Raw genomic sequence first — 25,951 nt, forward strand, 5'->3', positions numbered from 1 at the left:
GAATTATTTCTATTTGGCTTTAGGAAGGAAATGAATTTTCCTTCTCAGTTTTTGTTGTTTTGGTCAGATAATGACGGTTTTCTTTCCCCAAGCCCACCTGGAAGCATGTTGGGTAACAAAAGCTGGCCCACCCAGCTTTAAATCTTTGCCTCTGGAAATCCAAACCTCTACTGGTCACTATCTTTTTTGTAATCCAACAGAAAAAAAGAAAAAACCTTTTTTTCTTCTTATTTGGAATTCCAAGAGCACAGAGGAGTCACAACATGTGTGCCTGCTGTAACACATGAGGGAAATGGCATGACTGGACAGTTCTCAGGATTCAGGTACACGAGTCATATACCCACTCCTATGGCTGCATGTGATTGTCTGAGGACACTGAGGTCAACTTAAATCAAGGCATACATATGAGAGCCATACAACAGCAACATTTCCCATCATCAGGGAGCTCCTGCCACCCTGAGAAAGGGGCAGGAGAGTTTGCCACTGAAGACTAAGTTCGCATTTATCCTTAAATGTCCTGACTACAAAAGCAGCTTATAATTTCACACCAAAGTCCTGCTGTCAACATAAAAGTTAAAATTCATTTATTTTCCATGAAACTTAAGCATCTGAGTCAATAAATTAAAATACATATATCCTTTAAGAGTCTTTATACCAGGATGCTTATTTTTGGTCTTCAACACTGACTTCCTGCCCACTTTCACCACACAAAAGCAGCTCGCTCTCGTAACATGCGGACACCAAAGCGCTGCCATTCTCTCTGATAGATCCACAGCTCCTGTGTCGTGTCCAAACAAGCCAGCACGGCCCCTCCTTTCCATGCAATCAGCCGGGGATCCATGTCCTAGAGCAGTGACACAGCAAAAGCAGACAAGACATATACTTAATAATTTCCTTGTATTTGGGAGTAGGAAAAAAACCTGCTGAATCAATACTTAAAACAGCCGGATTTTCAACCTGCATTAAAGACTCATTCATGCAGGACCCATGAACTACAGACATCTCTCTGTTCCAACTGACAGGAAAACTTTTTAGTGTTTATTATGGAAGATGCTACCACTCACTATTATTCCACCAATAGGCCCCATATGCAGAAACAGACATAAGGAAATTACTTATTCTGAAGTTAGAGGGGAGTAAATGTATCCCGTAATCCCTCCCTCAGGATTAAAATTAAATAAGAACATTTCCAGGAACTGTTTGTGAGATATAATGAAATACAGATACAATCTCTTTCTAAATTCCTGGGCTTATGTTTCTTTCCAAGATAGTTCAGGCCAAAAGGATCCTTAATGATGCCCTGGTCCGGGGACCAGCAGCAGATCTTTAACATGAAAGCTAAAACTGAAGTTTTTCTGGCCAAGACCCGCCAGTCTTCTCCTTGCCCACCCAGTCCTTTTCCAAAGGCATGGCTTCTGGAAGCCAGCCGTGCTGGTCTGGAGAGCACAGTGGGGTCTAACACCCAGGAATCCAGGTGCCCACCCAGAGCTACTTGCACCAAATCTGTGACCTACTGAAAGAAATCTTTCCACTTGCCCATACCCTCAAGAGCTGCCCAGATGCAAGCTCATGCCTTCCAGGATTTTATTACAATTAGAATCAGTGCTGGTTTCATTCGCATACAATCCAACTGCACCATGGACAACAGACCTTGGGCCTTGTGATCACGTCCACATTCTCAATAATTCGCCTGAATGAAGGTGGCATTTTGTTGAGAATTCTGTGCTGCAGAAATTCTTGAGCTTTATGAAACATCAAACCACCTCCTACCACCAGGATGGAACTGTACATCTTCTTTTTGGTATCATCAGATGCTGAAAAGACAATGATATTCCTTCCACTCTTTCTTCCATATCCACCACTGGGCCAAGCCACCACCATCTCGTTTGGACAATTGAGGCTCCTCAAAGCTCTCTCCCCAACCCACCCTCAACAATGCAGCCAGAAGAACCTTGCAAAACACCAAAGTGAACATGCTGCTGCACCCCCCACCCTGCGACTTGCAGGATTAGGACCAAAATTTCTACGGGGGCCTACAAAGTCTACTGTGGCTTGACTCACTGCTTCTCCAGCCCTATCCTGGCATCTCACCTCCCAGCCACGCTGGCCTCCACACAGGCCTCTTCCTTTGCCTGGAATGCCACCTGGTGACCTTCTGACCTCCTAGACCGTTCTCAAATGGCTCTTCCCTAAGAAAAGATTCCCTGCCTCCCACCATCTATACCTCCTCCTACCAGTAAAAATCCCTTATTAAGTCCCTCAATCAGAAGCTCTCAGAGTCAGCTCAATTTTCCCTTTTGTTCAACTTTGCAGCACCAGTCAGAGTTGTAATTTCACACTTGTGTGACAATTTAACTTCTTTGGTTTCCTCCACTAGGCTACATGCTCAACAAGGCTGGGAACCACTTCCTAACACCAGACAACGCAGGCACAAAGCATGTGCCCAACAGTTTTTCAATGCATATGCTACGCAGCACAACCACACCCTAGCCTGAACCAATTCACCTAACTGCTATCTTACAACGTGCTTACAACAGCAGTCTATGCTGTGAAGAATGGCTTTATCCAGGCCCAGGGCCTTCCCTTCAAACAGCGAGATGGCAGTCTTCCTGGACATCAGTGCTGTGAGAGCCTCCTCAGATTCATTGCCGGCCATCAAACAGTCTCCCTGGGAGGATCCCAAATCCACCTCCTGGGCATGGAGTCTTTCTGGAAGATCAGAGGACTGGCCACGAAGATCACCTTCAAATCCAATGGGTTTGGATGCAGACTTTCGGTCAGCAGTAGCTTTTGCAGACTTTAAATCAAACAAAAGGACAATCAAATGGATGGTATAACAGAATAGCGCTGATGTTCTCCAGCTAGACCCCACCCCTCCCTACTACACTACTTTATACTACTATAAAACAAAGGTCCACCACTGTGGTGCGGAGGGAATACACACTAGCACGTGGCCAAGCACCTGCACCCACTCCCAGATCACCTGGGAGTGAGACGTGGTGTACAAAAGATGAGGGTGTGCTGACAATTCCAAAGCAGCCACTGGCAAGAAGGGCAAGTCTCACACCTATTACTGGTTGGATTTGCAAATTGAAATGACAGTGTACACGGACATTTCCCCCTTGAACTGAGTTTTTAAGTGGAGAATTTCAGTAGAATTTTTGTGCCTGTGCCTCCTGCCTAATCCTCATTTTCAGACCTTATCCAACCACCTCATGCTCACCATTGGGACAGGGACAAAGACTAGAAAAGGTTTATAAGCCCTCCTCTCTCCATCCTGAGCTGCTGTTTCACTGGGAGAGAAGAGCTTTCATTTGTGCCCCTGTATCAGACATCCTATTACTTGGATCATCAGCTCTGGACAAAAGAATTCAGCTTTTTGCCTAGGCCACATACCTTTTACATTATAATTTTAAAAATAGGTGAGATTTTACTAAAAATACTCACTACTGGATAAACATTCAAAAGTAGATAGCTTTCACACCAAAAATAAATATCTTTATTAAATTAACTTTTAAATTTGTGGACTGGTATTCTGAAAATTGGCTTCATGTCTGCTGAATGAAGAAATCTGTCATCTGACTTGAAATTTAGACTTCATCATGTCTCCAGTTCTAAAAACAGTATTAGCTTCAGTATGTAGTCAGACTGCAGTGACTGCACCGACCCACTAATCACGGGCAAACTTCCGCAGGGACCAAGCTGTCTCCTCTCACACCAGAATTTCTGCAGACCTGTTCTTGCTTGCTCTGCGTGGCCAGCAGATAATGCTCATCATGAGGATCCTCAGGGTCACCCTGGGATCTGTGCTGCAAGGTTGTCATCTTCTGTCCAACAATTCCAAAAGTTGCTGGGTAAAACAAAGCCATTGGAGCCTGTGCAAGTAAGGAAAAGAATGATCAATCACGGACACGTGGCTTTCTGAAAAAAACTGATCTATTAAATTCTGTTCTTCCCAAAACAAAATTGGCAGATCAGATCCTAGAAGGCAGACTCAATAAGCATTCTCTTTTGGGAGTAGCATTATTTCTTTATTGCACAAGAGGCCAGAAAACTTAACAGAAATCATCCAACTGAATGAGTGATGTGACACCACAAAGAGAAATGTCAAAACGTGTAATGCAAGTGGCAAATAAACTACTTTATAATTTCCTAATAAGAACAGTCCTCTCTCTAAATAATAACAAATCACATAGCAGCTAATTAAAAAGATGGTCCTCATCATCTATTCTAATCTGTACTCTATCAGTGGCTTAAAAGCTGGTTTAGCAGGGGCGCCTGGGTGGCTCAATCAGTTGAGTGTCTGACTTTGGCCCAGGTCATGATCTCACCGTTTGTGGGTTCAAGCCCCACACCCGGCTTTGCATTGACAGCGTGTAGCCTGCTTTGGATTCTCTGTCTCCCTCTCTCTCTCTCTGCCCCTCTCCCTCTCTCTCTCTCTCTGCCCCTCCCTCCCTCACCCTCTCTCTCTCAAAAATAAACACTAAACAGGGGCGCCTGGGTGGCTCAGTCAGTTGGGCATCAGACTTCGGCTCAGGTCATGATCTCACGGTTTGTGAGTTCGAGCCCCGTGTCGGGCTCTGTGCTGACAGCTCAGAGCCTGGAGCCTGCTTCGAACTCTGTGTCTCCTTCTCTCTCTGCTCCTCCCCTGCTCATGTTCTCTCTCCCTCTCAAAAATAAAGACTAAAAAAAAAAAAAAAAAAAAAATTATTTTTAAAAATAAACACTAAACATAATGTTTAAAAAAAAAAAAAAAAGCTGGCTTAGCAGCTAATCTATACCAGTTGACATTCTAACCTCACGAGGTTTCACACAAGTGCATATTCTCTCAGTGTGAGTGAACCAGGTCAGCTTTCTTTCTACCCACAGAAATATACACCCATATGTTACCTGGAGTTTTTCATCTCCTAATCGAAACTGGTAAAGTAGGGCAGGGGAATCCGGATGTCGAATCTGAAACTCATGATCCTGAAGCCCAGAGATGTCCTGATTCCAGGAAAAGATGCTGTCAGTGAGCCAGTAAAAGTGCATATAAACTCCTCAAATTATAGCTAAGCCTCTCCACAATCCAAATCTCACTTATAACAAGACTGCCCTGCAACTTTGTACCATTCCACCTGGAACTTAGTAAAATAAGAGTCAAAATGTACCTTGCTTCCCTTTTAACAATTCCAAAATTTCTACCATCTGCATTTTTTTTCATTATTGAGACATACGAATACAATTACCCAAATCAATAAGCAAATTTTCTCAATAACTGAGAAATGCTACCAGTCTTAGGTTCCTCAAAATTCCATTATTCAGAATTAGATAGTCTGAAAAATGTTAGGGAAAAAAAAGTCTGACACAGATGCATAAAAAGGTAGGAATCCACATACAACAATGTTTGCAACATTAAGTGCTTCAAATGATGCCATTTTATTAAATGTCTGCACCTATATATTTATTACATGTAAAGGTGTATCTTCAACCTTTATCGGAATGATCAAAGATCCTAAAAAGAAAGGAAGTTCTTACATACTCTTTCTTAAAAAAGCCAGCTGTATTTTCTAGAGCCTGAAACACATCCTGATGGCTCTGACCTTACCAAAACACCCTCACTCCTTAAGAGCTTCCACTTCAAGGCTCTGTCAACTTGGGTTGAAAGGGTGGCATAACATTGTTACATTTTTTTTTTAATGTTTATTTTTGAGAGAGAGAGAGAGAGAGAAAGAGAAAGAGAGAGAGACAGAGCACAAGCAGGGGAGTGGCAGAGACAGAGAGGGAGACACAGAATCCGAAACAGGCTCCAGGCTCTGAGATGTCAGCACAGAGCCCAACGCAGGGCTCGAACTCGGGAACGGTGAGATCATGACCTAGGCTGAAGTGAGATGCTCAACTGACTGAGCCACCCAGGCGCCCCAACATTGTTACATTTTTAACTGCCTTTTAAATATCTTACAATTTTTCCTGGAAATAAAAATAATCAGCAATTTCGATTTTGCTCCCACCTGATCTAAATGACAAAAAGTTTCTTTAAGGTGCTGTAGAAGAAGACAATCCATTTTATTTGTTAGCTGGCATTCTCGGTAAGGGAACCCAGCTCGCTGCATCAGCCAGTAGAAACACCTTGACACGTCAGAGCCCCCATACGCCAGACAGAGCCTAGAGTTAAAAGAAAAGGCAGGTGGGTAATCTGTCAGTCAAGAAGGTGCAAAGGGCGTTTCAAAAAATCCATCATGCAGGGAAACATGACAAGTCTCAAAAGATGTCTAATGCATGAATAGACTGAAAGGACAGGATGGACGAATGGGATGGAGAAATGGACTCCAGCACACAACCAGGAGTGGGCACCTAGGAGCAGTCATGCTATTTGCAAAAAGTCCAAGAAACAGAATACACATGACTAAATGCAGCTCATTCCTAAGTCACTATGTTTACCACACACTAGCTGTTTGCCTGTCTTGTATTCACCAGCATATCAAGTTCACAGGCAGTGACATCATAGGACAAACTCATGGGAAGAAAGTTTAGAGTGTACTACCCACTAACTGAATGGTTCTACAATTCGGAAAGAACACTGCTATGTTATTTTAGCAGTAGGAGACCTAGGTCCAGTATTTTCTCCACACTTTAAGAACCAATGGCATCAGCCAATACAAACAGTAGATGAGCCACAATAACTCACACTGGGTTTTCGAATGCACCATGACTTGGGGTGGGAAGCAATAGAGATTAACCTTCCTCATTAAGGTTAGGCCCTTAATGAGTTAGGGTTAGGCCCACTTTCCAATGTTTCTCTACCCTGTGACTCAAACTATCTATGTGAGGGATAAGAACTACAGCATCCTGAAGAAGCCATCCTGGGAGCACAAGATTTTGCAGAGAACCTGTATGTGCACTGCCTGTGTTGGGCTTGTCTAGGGAAGGACAAGCAGCAAACTTGTGCCTGATATCTCTCATATCAGTGATGACATCACAAAGGGAACGGACAAGAAAGCTACTCATCACTCACTGAACAATTACGACAAAAGCAAATACTCAAATGCTAGCTAGAGAATTCAGACCTGAAAACCTATTTTCCCCTACACGTCTTGTCTAAATAAAACTTTGCTATGAGCATAATTGGTATTTTCACTCCAGACCATAGCAAGACACAGAGCTAACACTACGCCAAGCAGGGATCTTCAGGAGCTGCTGATGTGAACTCACAGCAGAGAATTCCAACAGGAAAGGTAAAATCAGTGCTTTGTAGCCTTGCTAGAATTTGTATTTCCACAACTGTGAATATAATTCCTTATAAAAATTTCATTTCTAAGGGGCCCCTGGGTGGCTCAGTCTGTTAAGTGTCCGACTTCCGCTCAGATCGTGATCTCGCGGTTTGTGAGTTCGAGCCCCGCATCTGGCTCTGTGCTGACAGCTCAGAGCCTGGAGCCTGCTTCCCATTCTGTGTCTCCCTCTCTCTCTGTCCCTCCCCCACTTGTGCTCTGTCTCTATCAAAAATGAATAAATGTAAAAAAAAAAAAAAAAAAAAATTAAAAAAAAAATTTCATTTCTAACTTGTGACGCTTTATAGCTGAACAGGCTCTGAGGGGAGAAGGAGCAGAGAAAGCCACCTTCCAAGGTCCTTACCGAGTATTCCGATGAGAGACCCCATCCTCCACACAACACACACTTGTCTTCTGATCTCCAACATCTACGATACAAGTGCTGCTTAAACCACTTCCAAAGGTGGCACACACAGACTCCTGATGGACCACAATCCCTGAGACACAAAGGCAGAGGAGCCATCAGCTAGGCAGCAGTAAAGATCATAAGACAGACATTCAGTTAAAGTCTGGAAACCCCTGAGCAATCGTCCAAGCACAGCAGATCCTCTCAGAATAAACATTTCAAGAAAGCAGTGAATTAGATTAACTTTGTCAATAAAAACAGAAAACCAATCTCATTTCAGGTAGATTTCTCTGGAATATAGGACATACCTGAAAAACCCATCTTCATTAAGATCATATTCACTAGTTCTTTCACATGCTGTTTATTATAGATATCAGGAATCAGCAAGATACATCTATAATACTAAAAAGAAAAGCAAAGGGGAAAAAAAAAGATAAAACAGTTAATGCTAAAGTCCGGTCAAAATAAATGTCACTACATTTGTCTTCAGAGAGGATTCTCTCTAAAGGATGGCAACAATGATTAGGGGCATGAAACAAAACCTCAACCCCCCCCTGCTATCTTTGGGGTTTAATGAAAACACTAATTTTGAAGTTGTGTGAGGATTTTTTTTTTCCCTTTAAATTATTAAAAACTTGTCAAATGGTATCACAACCCCAGATTTCAAAATATACTACAAAGCTATAATAATCAGGACCGTATGATACCAGCACAAAAAATACACATATAGATCAATGAACAGAATAGAACCCAGAAATAAACCCACACATATATGGTCAATTTGACCAGGAGGCAAGGATATACAATGGGAAAATATCTCTTCAACAAATGGTGCTGGAAAAACTGGACAGTTACATGCAAAAGAATGAAACTGGACCACTTTCTTAAACCATTCACGAAAATACATTAGAAATGAATCAAAAATGGAGATGTGAGACCTGAAATGATAAAACTCCTAGAAGAAAACACAGGCAGCAAATTCTTTGACATCAGCCTTAGCAACATTTTTCTGGTTTCCTGAGGCAAGGGAAGCAAAAGTAAAACTAAACTATTGGAGCTATAGTAAAATAAGTTTGGACAATGAAGAAAGCCATCAACAAAACAAAAAGGCAACCTTACCTGATTGGAGAAGGTATTTGCAAATGATATATCTGGTAAGTGATTAACAGCCAAAATATATAAAGAACTTCTACAACCCAACACCAGAAGAACAAATAATCCAATTAGAAAATGGGCCTTGGACCTCAATAGACACATTTTTCCAAAGACATAGAGATGGCCAACAGACACACGAAAGGATGCTCAACATCACTAATCATTAGGCAAATGCAAATCAAAACCACAAGAGATATCACCTCACAACTGTCAGAATGGCTAGTATCAAACAGACAAGAAATAACGGGTGTTGGCAAGGATGTGAAGAAAAAGGAACACTGTTGGTAGGAATGTAAATTGGTAAGCTGCTACAGAAAACAGAATGGAGATTCCAAAAAAATTAGAAATAGAAATAACGCACAATCCACAGTAGTAGTAACTCCACTACTATTACCCAAAGAAAATGAAAACAGTAATTTTTAAAAATATATGCATTCCTTTCAGTGAAGCATTATTTACTACAGCCAAGATATGGAAGCAACCTAAGTGTCCACTAATAGATAAATGGATAAAGAAGATTGGTATATACATATAATAGAATATTACTCAGCTATATAAAAGAATGAGATCTTGCTATCTGCAATAACATGGATGGACCTAGAGGGTATTATGCTAAGTACAGGAAGTCAAAGAAAGATAAATACCATACGATTTCACTTACATGTGGAATCTAACATACAAATGAAAAACCAAAAAAAGCAGAAACAGACCCATAAATACAGAGAACAAATTAGTAGTTGCCAGATGCAAGGAAGGTGGGGGATGGGAAAAATGCGTGAAAGAAAGTGGGAGATAGAGGTTTCCAGTTATAGAATGAATAAATCATGGGGATGAAAAATCCAGCATAGGGAATACAGTCCTCGGTATTGTAACAGCCCAGTATGGGGACAGACAGTAGCTACACTTGGGGTAAGCGCAGCATTATGTATAGTGTTGCCAAATCATTGTGCTGTACCTGAAATTAATGTGTCATTGTATGTCAACTATACTTCGATTAAAAAAGAAAACCAAAAACAAAAACAAATTTTGTGAAATTAAAAATAAGACAAACATATGTCCCAAAAAAGGCCCAGAGAGAAGGCATAAACATGAGCAAGTTTGCTGGTTGCAGAGCAATAGAGACAGACACCAAAGAAACAGTAAGAAAAAGAGAAGGCACCGGAACTGAAGTCAGCCAAGAAGGAAGATACCCTCCACACCTTAAGGCTGAGAATGCTCCAAGGACAATAGATTACAAACAACTCAGGTATACGTACTTAAACACAAGTAAGACAAGACTCTCAAAGGCAATCCAAGTAACTGGGAATTTTAGCTCACCTTTAAATCTTTGAGTGGAATTTCCAAGTATTTTTGTATTGCGTGAGACCATATTACTTCAATATCTGCCAGAACAGCCGTAAGGGAGCCCCCAGGTCCTGGGTGAATATTTAACTGACCTCTTCTGATAGGCCAGTGAATATTATAACAGTCCAATGGATTAACATACAAGGCCTAGAAAAGACAGGGAGATGAATACATTGTTAAACTTTTCTTGGGCATTTTCTGAATTCACGTTTAAACATCTAAGATCATGGGCATTGAAGAGGGCATCTTTTGGGATGAGCACTGGGTGTTGTATGGAAACCAATTTGACAATAAATTTCATAAAAAAAAAAAATCTAAGACCAGAGTTATGATTAACATTTGCTCACTATTCTAATTAACTTTTTTTAATGTTTATTTTTGTTGTTGTTGTTGAGAGAGAGACAAGAATGAGCAGGGGAGGGAAAGAGAGAGGAGACATGGAATCCGAAGCAGGCTCTGGGCTCCGAGCTGTCAGCACAGAGGCCAACGCGGGGTTTGAACTCACGAACCTGAGCTGAAGTCAGATGCTTAACCGACTGAGCTACTACCCAGGCGCCCCCATTTGCTCACTATTCTAAATGTTGAGAGTGGAGTACCTAACATCACAGGAGCCTGTGTGAGTATCTGGGCCTGCAAGGAAGATGGAAGATGGTGAATTCTAGGAAACAACTAGAACTGGATGGTGTTGCAAAGTTCCCTACCTCTTCTCCCACCAAAAACTCAGGGTGATGAGACGTGTTTGTCCACTTATTTCCAGAACAGTGATCTAAAATTGCAGGTCGCATCTGCTTGTTGTAGGAGCGTGCCTGAAATAAAAGAACATCAGAAAACTCTCTGAATTTTTGCAAGAAAAAAGGAGAGGGGGAAGGAAAATGTAGTATGAGTCCTCTTTTCTCCTCTCTCACATACCAGATATAGTAGATTACAAAATGTAATCACAAGCCTTAAATATCTGGCAAAATACTGACTGGTCACAGGAAGATTCTCTTGGCCTTTTCTACAATTGTGATTTTTTACCCATGGTTTTAAAACCTAGACTGTGATTCATAACCAGTCCAAAATCACTACTATACTCTGCTTAAAACTGAATACACATTTATGTATCATACCAACTCACGTCCACTCCTAACAGTATTTTTTATCATATTAAAATGACAAATGTAGGAAGAACATAGCTTCCCATGTTCTTACAGATCCTGGAATTATACACTTAAGACCATCAGGTAAACTATAAATGTTTATGAACTTGCCATAAGAAAACCATCTTTTCAATTATTCAGCATGCCCAAGCATTTGTGACACTGATTTGGATATTCTGTAGGTGGTTATGAATGGTTTTTTCTTCCTCTTTTAAGGAAATCCTATCTTTAATTTGCATAATGAAACTGAGAGAGTACACGATTGGCATTATGACACAATAGCAGTTAAAGACTAAATCTGAAGAAAGAGTTAAGGGTGAACCTGTTCAGGGGACACGGGAATCCGTCTTGTACCGTTTGACATCTTTTTAGACCATATTGCTTGATCCACCATTTTAAGGCCATTTTGTCTTTGTTCATTACTTTCTGGTTTCTGGGGGGAAAAGTGAGAGATGAGCAGTACAAAGGATTCAGTGAAAAGAGAAAGCAATTTGGCAAACTACTAATTTAATCCACCAAGAAGAAATGCTCCCTCATCAACAAGTAGCAGTATTTCCTTAATCTTTGTCATACGTATCAATCTTAAGAACTCAAAGTAATCATTTTACTATTTATAAATTAAAAAGTCAGAAAGGAACCCTCACCCATAAACCCAACTATTTGCAAAAATCTATAACCTCAAGGAAGTCTGAATGACAAAATTTTTCATAGCACTGATCAGGATAGCTAGCTACTTTGTATTTATAAAGTATTTCAGAGACTTTTCCGTACATGTACATAATTCTCATTATTCTCGATTTTGTAACAATGCTACATTCACTCATGTGTTATTTTGTTTAATCAGCAGGTATTCAAGTTGCTGTGACATTATAAGGAATAGATCTGTAAACATCTCTGTGAAAAAGTTATTGTTTTCTATCAACTTTTACCCCTGACATTTATGCCCTACAAAAGAATTGTAAGATCCAAAAATATAAGTGAATTTAGACTCTTATACTCTCAAGTTACATTTAGGCTTAGAAATGGGACTTACACAGTCTTCCAGTCATGCTAAAAAAAAAAAAATCCTAAAGTTTACTATTTGAAGTATAGAAACTGCAAATTCCTAAAACTACCTTCGATCTAAAACTTAAACATGGATTACGATGCAAAATATATATTTTAACATCTACCATGAAATACTTTCTCATAATTACTATCTGCAAGATAAGATAAAGTAAATGCTACCTACAAGGATATATGTAGTTTTGCCTTCAGATTACAATTTGACCTAAGATTGTAGTAACTGATTATAACAATTCAATTTACTTATAGATTGAAAATACAAGCTCAATATACACTGTAAGTATCTGGAAGAGAAAAATTTGGCAGTCAGTTAATAGAGACCTTAAGGCATTATTTTAAGTGAGCGACATCACCTTTATCAATACCCAATTCATATTGATGGGTGAAAAAATTTTTAATTTACTTTTGTTATAATTATTTCTATACAATCTAACACCACTAGCTCAGATTAAAAATACTACTTGTAACCCTGAATGATGTTATTATTTTAAAACGCATTAAAGCTATGAAGATGGAGATGTTTATTCAAGTATACTGTGTATACTTGAATGTGTAAGCTCTCCCAAAGAAACCACCTTGGGCTTTCTCTCCAGGTCCTCCATTTCTGACTTACATTTAGTCCTTCCCTTAGGAGCCAGTTGTCCTTGTATAGTGGCTGCCCTTGTTGTTTGTGCCTTCGTGCAATTACATGAGGAATGCTAGCAGGAAGTGTGTCTGTAGCTCGCCCAATCCTTAAGGTTGTTGAACCTGGGTGTATGACAACAATGAAGTTGCTCTGGATTTGCTGCAAATGCAAAACACAGGAGTGTGACCTTGGTAAATAATATGCAGGTAACAAGTTAAATAACATGTAGGTAACAGGCAAGACTAAGAAGTTAAGTTTCCTATGACTATCAGACTCAAAGGTATCAAAATAATTCACTGAAGGTAGCTCTTTGAGAGGCATCCAATTATTGCTCTCTGCCTGAATGCAAACTCTTTTAGTATTTCTGTGCTCCCAGGATCTGACCACAGTACACAGGTCAGTATTTGTTTAAATGAACAAAACCATAATTATCTAATGCAAGTTAACCTATAATTACTGGGCATTTCTGTGCTAGGTACTGGGGGTAAAATGGTGACCAAGACAAAATCCTGACCACCAGAGAACTTTCAGATTACTAGGGGTCACAGGCAAGGAATACACGTGGGAAATACCATGACTAGTGAAGTACTACTAGCTAAAGCTGAGTCACTTAAAGATGCTTAGATTCTAAGCCTCCACTACACATTTTCTGATTCAGAATTTCCAGGGAGAGCCACCATTCCTGCACGACTCCTTAGGTAGTAAGGAGCTGCCCTTGAGCTATAGATGTGTCTTCTTGCATGTATCCATTTAAAACATTTCCATAGTTTGCCCGTAAGATACAGTCAGGAACCTCTGAGATCAAGACCCTGTCTACTTCTCTAACCTTACTTGAGGACCACTTCCTTTCTCTTTAATCTTCCTAATCTAGATCTCTCTTGATTTCTTGGGGCACCTGGGTGGTTCATCTGGTTAAGCATCGGACTTCGGCTCAGGTCATGATGTCACAGCTCATGAGTTCAGGTCCCTCATCGGGCTTTGTGCTGACAGCATAGAGCCTGGAGCCTGCTTCAGATTCTGTGTCTCCCTCTCTCTCTCTACCCCTCCCTCCACTCATACCATCTCTCTCTGTCAAAAGTAAGTAAACATTTAAAAATTTTTTTTTTAATTTTAGCTATCTCTTGATTTAACTCACCACTCTGACTTCCAGATCTTCACACAGGCAGCTCCCTTTGCCTGCCACGTCCTTTCTCCCTGGTAAATCCTACTTTCCCCTTCAGTTCTGAAGTTAAATGTCATCAGATTAGGTTTGCTTGTCCCCTTACAATATAACCTTATGGTACCCTTTTTCTTGACACTTGTCATTCTTGTAATTTTTTACTGTCTGCCCTCCCAACAGACAAAAACCTTCATGTAAAAAGGGATCACTTCTGTCTTGTTCACTATCTATGCCCAGTGCACAGCACACAGGATCCTAGGAGATATTGAAAGCAGCACTTTCACATGGCTGGCGTGATGTTAAACAGTACTTCCCAAGCTTTTTTGTGCTATGGCAGACATTTGTCCAGCAGACTGGAGTGAAAATATGAAACTGCTTGCCATTGGAGATACCTGTACCTCATTAATGGCACACAGGCTGCAGCATATTGATCAGAAAGCTCTGGGGTAGTAATGGCAGTCTTCCAAAGCATGGACAAATATTTTTTAACAACTACATATTTATTTTAACATTTCAGGAAAAAACTAGCCAGTACATCCCACACATCACTTCCTGAATATTATTACTTAAATAAGACCAAGTAAAAGAAGTTATTAAGCAAATAATGGATATGAAAAAACCATAGAGAACATGGAAAAACTAAAGGGTGTTCTACAACTGACTGGATTAAGGAAATGTTGCTATAGTGGTTAAGGGCCCAGGATCTGGATTCACAGATTTGTCTTCAAATTCATACTGCACCACTTCCTTGCTCTGGATGAGGTTCCTACCTCACAGAGCTATTGTGAGGCTTAAGCAAATTAATCCTGCAGCCCAGGGTCTGTCTAACCTTCCAAAGTTCTGCACTGCCTTCAGGAGAGACCAGACTCTTTCTTTATGCCTCTCATGATAGGCTCCGCTACAATCTCCTGTCCCACCTCTCGCTCCCTCTTCTTCCTCACTTTCAGACACCCTGATCACCAACACTTGATCTCCTCTCCTGACCCAGGTCTCTTCCACACTGTTCTCCTTCCGAGATTTCCCCTAACTCCTAATCACTCTTTGGGTCTTAGTCCAAACGTCATTTCCTTTAAAACCTTCTCAGACCATCAGGGCCAGAGGAGGCACCTGCTGTGTGTGCCCAACACTTCCCTATGGCCTTCTGTACTAGCCCATCTGACACCATATACCCTGATACCTGCTGCCCAACTGTGAGCTCTACCCTCCTGCCTCCCAGTCACAGAATGCTAAAGAATCATACATGGTGGGAATGTGCAAGGCCCATACAGACCATCCAGCCTGCCCCCTCAACTAGAAGGGCGGAGAAACAGGCCAGGGCAACAGTAACTATCACCCTGGGGTATTCCCATGAGCCAGCACGGTGCTATACATCCTACAGCTGCCTGAACAGTTGGGTGTTATCCTTAACCCAGCCACCAGTTAGGAAGCTGCCTCACAGATGTCCAACATGAAATTCTGACCACGTAAATGCCTTATTTCTGCTGTGAATTTACCCATTTCCCTACGGGAATGTTGGTATTTTTTTCATTCATCAGTAGGAATACACACACACAGGTCCTTTGCCGGCCATGCTACGACAAATAATTTTTTTCTGGTTGGTATGACTTCATCTTGTTCTGATTTTGACACACAAACTCTTCTTGTCCATTCAGACGATCGTTTGCCTTTTCCTTGCTTTATGCTGGAATCGGCCTCCACTCCCAAAGATAGCCTTCACACAGGAAAACGCCTGCACCGCCAAGTGTCCTTGCCCGGCGCTAAACTCCACCTGCGCTCACTGACACTCCACAGCTGCTTGGAAGGCAGGCAACGGCCCGGGGCCCATACCTCGGCCGACCGGAGAGACAACCACCACCCGCGCCAGCCACGAGGGTGGGGGCCGGAAACCTTGCCTCGCCGCCTGCCTTTTCACCCCCGCCCAACCGGAAGGCCTTCTTCGAGACCCGCCCCCAGCGCCGCGCCGCACCTCCTGCAGCGACTCCGGCACCAGCGCGGGCACGATGGGTCGTTTCACGCCGCGCTGCTCCTTCTCCTTCTCTCCGCCCTTCTCCTTCCCGTTCTCAGCGTCCCCCTTCTCCGCCTGGGTCATCGCGGCCGCTGACAAACCCCGACCTCCAGCCTCAGGGACGCACCGCGCCCGCCGGAGCCGGCTGGGCCCCCGCGCACGCGCAGCCTCCCAGCCTGGTGCCCGGCAACCAAGATGGCGACGGACAGCCGCCCCAGAGGCTTCCGGGAAAGCGGAGGGGCGGCGCTGTCCAGAGGAGGACGGGGCGGGAGTGGGGCGTGGATGGGTGGGTGTTGCTGTGATTTGTCCTGGCGGTGGGATGCCCGAAGCCTCCTTGTTTTTCCTTTCGAGCGCTACACCCGGCATTGCGTTTTGCTCTCACAATAGGAAGCCTCTATTCTTGGCTTCCTAGACCCTGACTGCTCCTAGTTCTCCTCATACTGCGCTGGTTAGGTTCAGAACAGCTTCTGATGTTAAGGTTTTCTTGAGTTAGGACGCCTCTCTCCACACCCCTGGGATGACTTTATCCGGTTTCATGGCTTTGCATATGAATATAACTCCCAGGTTCATGATTCCAGTCTGGAAGTGACCCTGAGATCCAGACTGATAACCAACAGCCTATTTGGTATCTCCACGTGTATGTCCACAAGGCATAGCAAACTTACATGCGCCCAAACTGGAACTCTTGATACCCGCGCCATCCCCTCCGCCCCCAGCCTACTCCCATTTTCACCATCTCAGTAAATACCACTTTGATTCTGCAGTTGTCTAATCTATCAGTAAATCCTGCAGTCTCTAAAATACATCTTGAATGAATCCACTTCTCCATCCCTACGGTTACCTAGCCCAAAACTACTATCCTCTCATCTGGACTGCAACAGCTTCTTAACCCAACTCCCTGCTTCCATCTTGTCCTCCTGCAATGTGTTCTTAATGCACTTGCCCAAATGTCAACTTCTACTAAATTATGAAGTAATCAATACCATGTACGCAGCATTCCACTTAATACCACCTGTGAGTTATCTTGGACAAAAATTAAACCCACGCTTTACTCTCATGGTTTCCCCTTGTTCATGGAACAGAATCTAAACAAACTCACCATAGCCTAGAAGGCCATTCTTAACCCAGTTTCTGCTACCTCTAAGTTCATCTCATCTCTTTCCTTCTGTTGGCATTTCCGGTTACCCTTGCTTTCTTTCAGCTTCTCACACGTGCCAAGCCCTTCCCTTCATTGGACCATTGATCTCTTGTTGTTCCCTTTGCCTTGGGTGCTCTTCCTCAGCTCGCTCATTCTCATCCTGTCTCAACTCAAATGTCACCTCAGAGAAGACTCCCCCAGTTACCTTGTCATCTTATTTCCTTCGAAGCAGGAATTAAATCTGTACTTAGCTTGCTTGATATCTGATGAAGTCAGGACTATAGGATAACCCTAAAGAAGAGTACTGCAGAGCAGTGCTGGGCAGGGGCAGGGCGGCAGGGATCACTAATCACATGCACAGAGAAGCCTGTCACTTCCTGAGACTCTGCCCTGGTCTCCTCCCCACTACAGCCTTAGGTGGAGATTTGACAGAATGACCCTGCCGTTCACCAGCCATACAATCTGGACATCATAAAACTTTGCTGACCCTTTGCATGTTATCTGTATAATGCAATGTCATCTACCTAACCCAGTGTGTCAGAATTAACAATATGTAAAAGATAAAATGTCTCACAGGCTTGAGTGGTCAATAAACTGTCTTTATTATTCTTCTCCTTAAAATTGTGTCATAACTGTCCCTTTCCTTATGTTTGAAGACCAGTGTCTCATGCCACTACATCCTCATTTCCTGACAAACAGGGTTAAATAAATGCTTCTAAATAAAATATAAAAATGCTTTTACCTGAAATTTTGTTTCAAAGACTGCTGGGGGCACCTGGGTGGCTCAGCTCAGTCGGTTAAGCAGCCAACTTCAGCTCAGGTCATGATCTTGCGGTCTATGAGTTCTAGCCCCACGTCGGGCTCTGTGCTGACAGCTCAGAGCCTGAAGCCTGCTTCAGATTCTGTGTCTCCCTCTCTCTGACCCTCCCCTGTTGATGCTCTGTCCCTCCCTGTCTCAAAAATAAATAAACGTTAAAAAAAAAAAAATTCAAAGACTGCTGAACACAAAGCAGAATTATCTGTATTATTCGTTTTTCCAACAAATATTGCAGGGCCTATCACATTTAATCACTATTCAAAGCACTGGGGTAAAAAAGACAAAAATCCCTAACCTCATAGAGCTTCCATTCTAGTGAAAGAATATGAGAGTTACTAGCATTCATGGGGGTGAAAGCCAACAGGCAGTATCTTAAGCAATGGTTTAGAATTCAAATTTGTGAAGACAGCACAGAAGCCTATGATATTAAACCCACCTAGCCAATCTTCATTTTGTATGTAGCTCAGGTTTGTTGGTTATGACTTTATAAATACCCTAATTATGTTCGGTAGCAAATCAGATATTTTGTATTAAAGATTCACAGGACAAATATGTTTTGAGATAAAATTGTATGCATACTATTGAAATAAATACAATGTGATTTATAAATGAGAACAAACTAACAGTGAATAGTATTTCAGAAGTTAAAAAGGTGACACTAGTTGTACTGAATACACAACCTTTTATTTTTCTTCAAATTTGGAGTTTTTTAATTATACAAAGATGACAAGTCAAGTTTTGTAACCTAAAAATATTTACTTATTAAAACTATATTAATACTTTCATAAACTATACAAAAAAGAATGAGACAAACATGTGCATTTATAGAACTGCATGTCAGTCATGCCAGATCCCTGGGGAGGGAATTCCCAGCACGACCTCATCTGTCTGTGAGGACACAGAGCAATTCTCGTTTAGACATACACATTCATTTGCTTGTCCAGCACGGTCAGTCCTCTACCTCTTGATGGTTTCCTTCTGCTATGAATGTGCATGTCCAGTTGTCTGCTTCTTAGAGCAGACATTTACCTAAAAGAAAGCATTATAATAAGTTAATAGTTATTAATTTGGATCTGCACAAAAAAGTCCAACTATCTTTTTTTTTTTTTAACCTGTTTTCAAAAGACACTTTGATAATAAAATTCAACAAATTTTTCAAGGGTTGAGATATTTTTCCATACAAGATGTCTGAATAATTACAAAATGTTGGGCAACTTCTGTTTTCCTAAAGAAAACTTCCCTAGGAAGGTATTTTCAAAACGAAATCTCTGCACAGTAATTTCAGATTTCACGTTACCTTCCTCATCCACCAGCCATTGGAGGAGGACTAGGGCCACGCAGATGATTAATTCGACCCATTCTTCTGGGAGGGTTTCCTGGTGGCCTAAAAGAAAAATTTCTACTGTTTAGTAGACATCAAGTGGTTCCTTTCAAACACTCAAACAGACCCTCTTCTCTATTTAAAATAGGAATTACCAACTAGGTCAGGAGTTGAGAAAATTCAAACCCCTACAGGGACCAGACACTTAATGCACATGAGGAAGTAGGTCAAGCAAGGACTGTGATGGCCTGAACAGTGTCTCCTGTAAATAAATGCCCAACTGAAACTCCGCTCCATGGAAGTGCTGCTTGATCTTCTCTGGTTTTTCTTAGCAGTGGAAATCCAGATTCTACAGTGAAAATCTCTATATTTAATGTTGGTCATCAGTTTCAGCCTCTAATTTAGACTTTGCCCAGAGGATATTTGATATACATTTTAGCTTTATCAAATTGACTCTGGTTACGAAATCAGAAGCAACTTGATTTAATTTACGGTAATGCATTAATCTTGTGAAATAGAATTTAAACCTTTTATTTCCATGAGCCAAACTATATCTATCTATCCATAATATCTAATTTAATTAAAATTACAGACTGGTAAAAATATCTATTATCAACTTAGAAAGCTCTACCCTCTTCCATCATCATATCTGGAATCAGAGGAGTTTCCGTAGCCTCTTCTCTTTTTCACATCTTGCTGAAGCAGAGTCTTGAAACTGAAACAAGGGGCAGAAAACAAGAGAAATACCGCTTTCAACATAAAATGTATTTCCATGGTTTCAATTATATCTGTGAGAAGATAACTAAAACCAACTTAGTTCCAACCCCACATTTTTCAAAGCCAGCTGGACAGCACCATCTAGCACGAGCACATGTCTGCATTTGTGCCATGTTCCGGGCAAAAGCTACCATTCCTGTCCTTCATATGTGCTAATAACTCTCCTTGACAGAGTCTAGGAGTGACTCTGAAACGAGAGCCATGCCCAACTTCCTCCCTCCACTCTACGTCAGCTGTCAAGTCCCAGAGTCTGTTTTCACAGCATTGCACATTCATTTCCCCTGCACTTCCCCAGCCAACAGCCTACTTGATGGTACCTTGCTGAGGGAGGAGCCCAAGGTAGTATGCTAGAGACACAGGGCTTCTGGGAATCCATTTGGATGGAATTTTATTGGTAGAGGGAGATGAATTTAAGTTAAAACAATGTTTTTTTTTTTAAGTTGGTTTATTTATTTGCTTCCTTGTTGATTGATTGATTGATTCATTCATTCATTCATTTAGAGAGACCATGAGCAGGGGAAGGGCAGAGAGGAAGGCGAGAGAATCTCAAGCAACCTCTGTGCTGTTAGCACGGAGCCCAGTGCAGGGCTGGAAATCACGAACCATGAGGTCATGACCTGAGCCGAAACCAAGAGACAGCACTTAAGGGGCGGAGCCACCCAGAGGCCCCTAAACTAATACTTTAAATAAACAACAGAGAGTAGGTGAAGCTTGTAAGAGACTTTAGTGAAGTTTTGCAGTAGGCAAATTAAGGACCCTCTGTCCCATTGTATTTTTCTATGGAACCATCTCTTCCATTTTTTCTTTAACCCCTTCAAACTTATGCTACATGCAGCCATCAGATTATTTTTCTACACCACAGCTACAATCCAATTAAGTGTAAAGATCGCAGTCTGCTATTCAAACTTCTTTGCCGTCTTTCCTGTGTTTTTTCCACCTTCCACAATCACATCCAACCCAATACCCATTGTAATATGAATTAGAGTCAATAAAGGAAGGGGCGATCTCTCATATCTCTGCATCCCTGCAGTTCTCTGCTATGTGACATTCAAACGTATATTCAAACTTAGCATGAGTAAGACTTGTTGGTAATTGATGAATAATTTTTACAAAACAGCATGGGAAAGACCAGAAAAATGCATTTAACTAAGAATTGCTTGGACTTACAATAAAGTTTAAGTTTTTGTCTCCTGTATTGATTTTAACAATTGAAAAAACAACTTTACTCCTTGGGATATTTTTTTATCAAGATCTAATTCCCCTTGTTTGTTTATTGTACAATATGGAATAAAAGCTGCATACATCCATTACAGCTGGAATAGTAGAGAGAAAGTGAGGCACTGTCATTTGGCATTAGAATACGGAGGCCTGGCTCCAGAGCTGCAGACTGAAATCGTTACCACTAAGGCTAAGACACAGTCAAGCTTTACTAACTCCACTATCAGATTCATACTCGTAAGATGTTTGGGGGCAGCTTCATCACCAAAGAAGTCTTCATTTCCCTTAGAAGAGCTAATGATAATAATAAAAAACTTACAATTAAAAACTGCTTCAGGAAAGCTCAGCTTGTTTAAGACACTCCACATAATGTATCCAATGTATTTCTGTTAACTGAAATATCAGGGCTGTTAAGAACATTATTAATTATTACACTTACAACAAAACCACGAACTCAGCTATTCCCCAAAAGAAATCTGTTATCAAAGATAACCTCCATGGGGACTGACTCCGGCTGTCCAACACTTGTCCTACAGACAAGAAAAAAGAAACTTCAGTTAGTGCTACAAATCCCTGACACAAGATATATTACAATTAATCACTTAGGAAACATGAGACTCAGTTTTTGACTTGTTCACTGTTCAGATGGTCAGCACAAGGAAAGGTCTGTTCTATGTGCATCCTTCTAAGGAAGGGTTCAGGGAAGTAAAGCTCAATGATCTAGGGGTCATACTTTTAATACGTCAAATGCCTTCCTATGTTCTTAATTTTGGTGAGTGACACTTCAAGTATTTTTTCTCTTTTTCAATTGCGGTAAAATAGGCTTTAAAATTTTCCATTTTAACCATTTTTAAGTGTACAGCTCTATGGCATTAAGTACATTCACACTGTTGTACAACGTTCACCATCATCCATCTCCAGACCTTTTTTACCTTCCCCAACTGAAACTCTGTACCCATTCAACACTAACTCCCCTTTTCTCCCTTCTCTTAGTCCCTGGCAACCACCATTCTACTTTGTCTCTATGAATTTGACTGCTCTAGGAACCTCATTATGAGGAATCATACAGTATTCTGACTTTGGTGGTAGGCTTTGGTCTTCAAGTTTCATCCATGTTGTAAATGTGTCAAAATCTCCTTCTTTTTTAAGGCTGATTCATATCGCATCATATGTATGTACCACATTTCGCTCATGCGTGCGTACATCCTTGGGTTGCTTCCACCTACTGGCTGTTGTGACAATGCTAGCATGAATGAATACTGGTGCATGAATCTCTTTATTCAAGTATTTTGAGGAAACAAATGGAATGAGTGAATATAAAAAATGTTTACACTACTCCCATCTTCCTAAATGTGTTCAAAATATTTCTTTTCACCTGCAAAGTCTCTGTCCTGGATAAAAAAAAAAAAAAAAAAATTATACACACTCTTACAATTGTTTAGAATCAGTTATGTTAAAATTTTCAGACATCAAAGAATTTGTGTGCTCTAAGTATGAAAGAGAATTTGCCTTGTTCATTAAAATAACCACATTTTTCTGTAACGGGATGCTGTTGATTCTAATTATAGACTCCAGTCTTACCTTAAGCACAAACAAACCTATTTTTCAAACCACTTTAAATAATGGAAGCTACAACATGAAAAGTTAGTTCTCTAAGGTTTTTAGCCTTGAAAATCAAGAGGTCAGAATATTTTGGGAGAAGAACTACTTGCCAACCTCTCCTCTCCCATTTGCTCAAGGGCTTCCCCATACTCATTTTCACCCCCTCAATCAGGGTCTACAATTCCTCTTTCTTTGACAGTCCTTCAGGGATTCACTTGGACCTGAGCTCTCAAGGGAGCTATTGAGAAAAAAGGGATACACTTCAAGACAGAGCGTGGCTGCCTCTTACTAGCTCTGCTTCGTTGGCTGGTGGGACATTTTCCTTCTCTGAGAAGAAGTATTCCCAGGCTAGTAATATAGGATTATTGAAAAACAAGTCATTTGACAGTAAGAAAAATGTTTTGCTGACTGTCAAGTGCTGATAAATTCAGTCCTTCTAAAAGAGATCTAACTAGAACACACCAATTCTCTTTGCGATTCTAAGGAACGCTTTGCAATGTTCTACCTCACGTTTGGTACTTTCTCTCCTAGTTTCTGAAGGCAGAAACCTCCCCTCCCAACATATGCAGAAGGAAATAACTTGCTTGGATGAAGCTGGCATTTCTCAACTATAAAAGTGAGATAAAAGAACTTAAAGGGAACTTTGTGTTATTTATGTGGATCCAATAGGACAATGCATACACAGAAAGACCCACTACAAAGAATTACTCAATAATGCATAAATAGAAACTGCCAGCCTTACCCACAAAGGATATAACACAAAGTCTGCAAGTGCCCAAAATAAGATGAAACTTTAATGCTTTTGTTTAGTGTCCATACACCTACTTGTTTCAAAGATTAAAAAAGAAAAAAAATTAAGTTTATTTATTTTAGAGGGGTGCCTGGGTGGCTCAGTCGGTTAAATGTCCGGCATCCGACTTGGGCTCAGGTCATGGTCTCCCAACTTGTGAGTTTGAGCCCCGCATCGGGCACTGTCTGACAGCTGGGAGCCTGGAGCCTGCTTCAGATTCTGTGTCTCCCTCTCTCTCTGCTCCTCTCCTGCTCTCACTCTGTCTCTCTCTCCTTCAAAAGTAAATAAACACTAAAGCTTATTTATTTTGAAAGAGAAAGAGAGAGAGGATCCCAAGCAGGTGCTGTGCTTGGGGGGGGGGGGGGGAGGGCTAGGGGGTGGGGGGTTTTAACTCAGGAACTGTGAGATCATGCCCAGAGCCCAAATCAAGAGTGGGATGCTCAACAGACTGAGCCATCCAGGTGCCCCTCAAAGATTTTTAATTGGGAGAAGAGGAGGCAGAGATTTTGAAGAGCAAAGAAATGCAAAGTGCACCCAGCCAGACTTCTCCCCATCACACCTTAATCATCTCTGAAGACGGATGATTCAAATAGAACAAGGACCTCCCTAGATCCTACTGGTTAAGATTGCACTAAGGCATTGATTCCACCTGAGTCAAACAGGTGGGCGGGCACTTTTGGCAGCGGTCTGACCCAGTGATCTTGTGTCCTTCCTTTCCAGACACTTTCTTTGTGGAGTCTCTGAATTAAGCCTCTTCTCTGATTCTCTACTCCAGGAACAGTTACCTTTGTTCCTACAGGGGGCGGGGCTTCTCCCTGTGCCCCTTGGAATTAGGGCAAAACAACTGCGTGTGTGACTAGCTACCTACTCCTGGCGGGTGGGGGCGGGGGGGGGGAGCCTATCCAATTTTTAAGCTTATTTATTTATTTTGAGAAAGAGAGAGCAAGCAGGGGAGGTGCAGAGAGAGAGAATCCTAAGCTGGCTCTGCGCTGTCAGCCTAGAGCTCGAGATGGGCTCGATCTCTCAGTTCGTGAGCAGTGAGATGGAAATCAAGAATCGGACCTTAAACGACTGTGCCACCCAGGTGCCCCCTTATCCTATATATCCAGTTCTCTTTACAGGTTTTAGAGAAAGACCGGCTAGTAGATACCAGCAAGGACCCTGACGACAGTCGCCTCCCTTCGTCTGTGATGCTGAGCAACCTAGTGGACCTTGCTGCGCGTCAGTCCTCACCCCTAAACGGGACAATAAACTACTACGTGAATAGGGCTGCCACAGAGGCTGAATGGGTTGATCGGGAAGAGCGCTATCACTGCGCCCCAAACACAGGCACTGCGCAGACGGTGTCAACCCTGTTGTCATGCCTCGTTAAACACGCGGGCGCCTGAGGGGAAAGACCACGTTCGCGAGACCCACAGTCAGAAGCTGGGCGAGGGCGCCGGGCAGCCGGCACCGTCGTCGTCACCACCGGGAGACCTCGGCCCCCGCCCGCGGGCTCAGGGACGCTCGGCTGACGCGGCGCAGGCCCGGGCGACTCCGGGAAAGCCGGGCCGGCGGGCGAGGATGGAAGAAACCCGGGTCGGCCCTCGCAGGCCAGCGGTCGCCCTCGCGTACCCTGCGACTCACCATTCGAGATGTAAACCATCTTTGCCCCTTGTTCCCCGCCTCCGTAGCGACTGAGGGGCTTGGCCCCTCTCGGCCCCGGTATCTCCCTCCGCGACCCGCCCTTGGACGTCACAGCCCACGGGTGCACACATCGGCGACGGAGGAGGGAGGTGGACGGAGCCCATTGGCTGCTGGAAGGGGGACGCCCATGACTGGCGGCTTTTTTTTTTTTTTTTTTTTTTTTTTTGCTTCGTCACGCCGGCAACTTCCGGTAGAGCGAGGGCTGCCGGGCAGGTAAGCGGAAATGATGTTTGGGATTTTAACCCGTAAACGCGCGCTTTCCTGTCTCCTTTTGGGTTTGAGCTCGAGGAGCCCGTTTGCCCCGCACGGTGAAGAAAAGCTATATTCTAGTTGCTTGATGGGCCCGTGGGTCCAGGTTCGGGAATGCGAAGCTGCTCTATGTGCGATGGCTTGAAGAAACTGCTGGCAGGAGGGGGTTCCTCAGAATATTCCAGAAGTGTTGGTATTTGAGGGTGTG

The 25,951-nt window shown here is 42.3% G+C and overlaps 2 protein-coding genes across 4 annotated transcripts; both read right to left on the minus strand.

Annotated features, from left to right (window-relative positions):
• Positions 1-561: 561 nt before the first annotated feature.
• On the minus strand, positions 562-16,345 carry ACTR8 (actin related protein 8). Of its 3 annotated transcripts, none has more exons than XM_042929677.1 (13): positions 16,107-16,345; positions 12,970-13,140; positions 11,614-11,724; positions 10,854-10,958; positions 10,126-10,299; positions 7,962-8,055; positions 7,612-7,744; positions 5,991-6,144; positions 4,891-4,986; positions 3,735-3,875; positions 2,533-2,797; positions 1,651-1,814; positions 562-844 (listed from the first exon to the last, which is right to left on the minus strand). In XM_042929677.1, exons 1-13 carry the CDS (start codon positions 16,227-16,229, stop codon positions 701-703), a joined length of 1,875 nt encoding a protein of 624 aa, XP_042785611.1. In that variant the 5' UTR covers positions 16,230-16,345; the 3' UTR covers positions 562-700. The 3 variants fall into 3 exon arrangements, with proteins under 3 accessions (XP_042785611.1, XP_042785612.1, XP_042785613.1); XM_042929678.1 differs by lacking the exon at positions 16,107-16,345 and adding an exon at positions 15,634-15,989; XM_042929679.1 differs by lacking the exon at positions 1,651-1,814 and having other exon boundaries at positions 767-844.
• Positions 16,346-19,393: 3,048 nt separating this feature from the next.
• Positions 19,394-25,544, minus strand: SELENOK (selenoprotein K). The gene is made up of 4 exons (XM_042929687.1): positions 25,435-25,544; positions 21,856-21,946; positions 20,053-20,136; positions 19,394-19,484 (listed from the first exon to the last, which is right to left on the minus strand). The coding sequence occupies exons 1-4, from the start codon at positions 25,451-25,453 to the stop codon at positions 19,394-19,396; spliced, it is 285 nt and encodes a 94-aa protein (XP_042785621.1). The 5' UTR covers positions 25,454-25,544.
• Between the last annotated feature and the right edge of the window lie 407 nt (positions 25,545-25,951).

The sequence above is a fragment of the Panthera leo genome, chromosome A2 (genome assembly GCF_018350215.1).
Source record: "Panthera leo isolate Ple1 chromosome A2, P.leo_Ple1_pat1.1, whole genome shotgun sequence".
NCBI lineage: Eukaryota > Metazoa > Chordata > Mammalia > Carnivora > Felidae > Panthera > Panthera leo.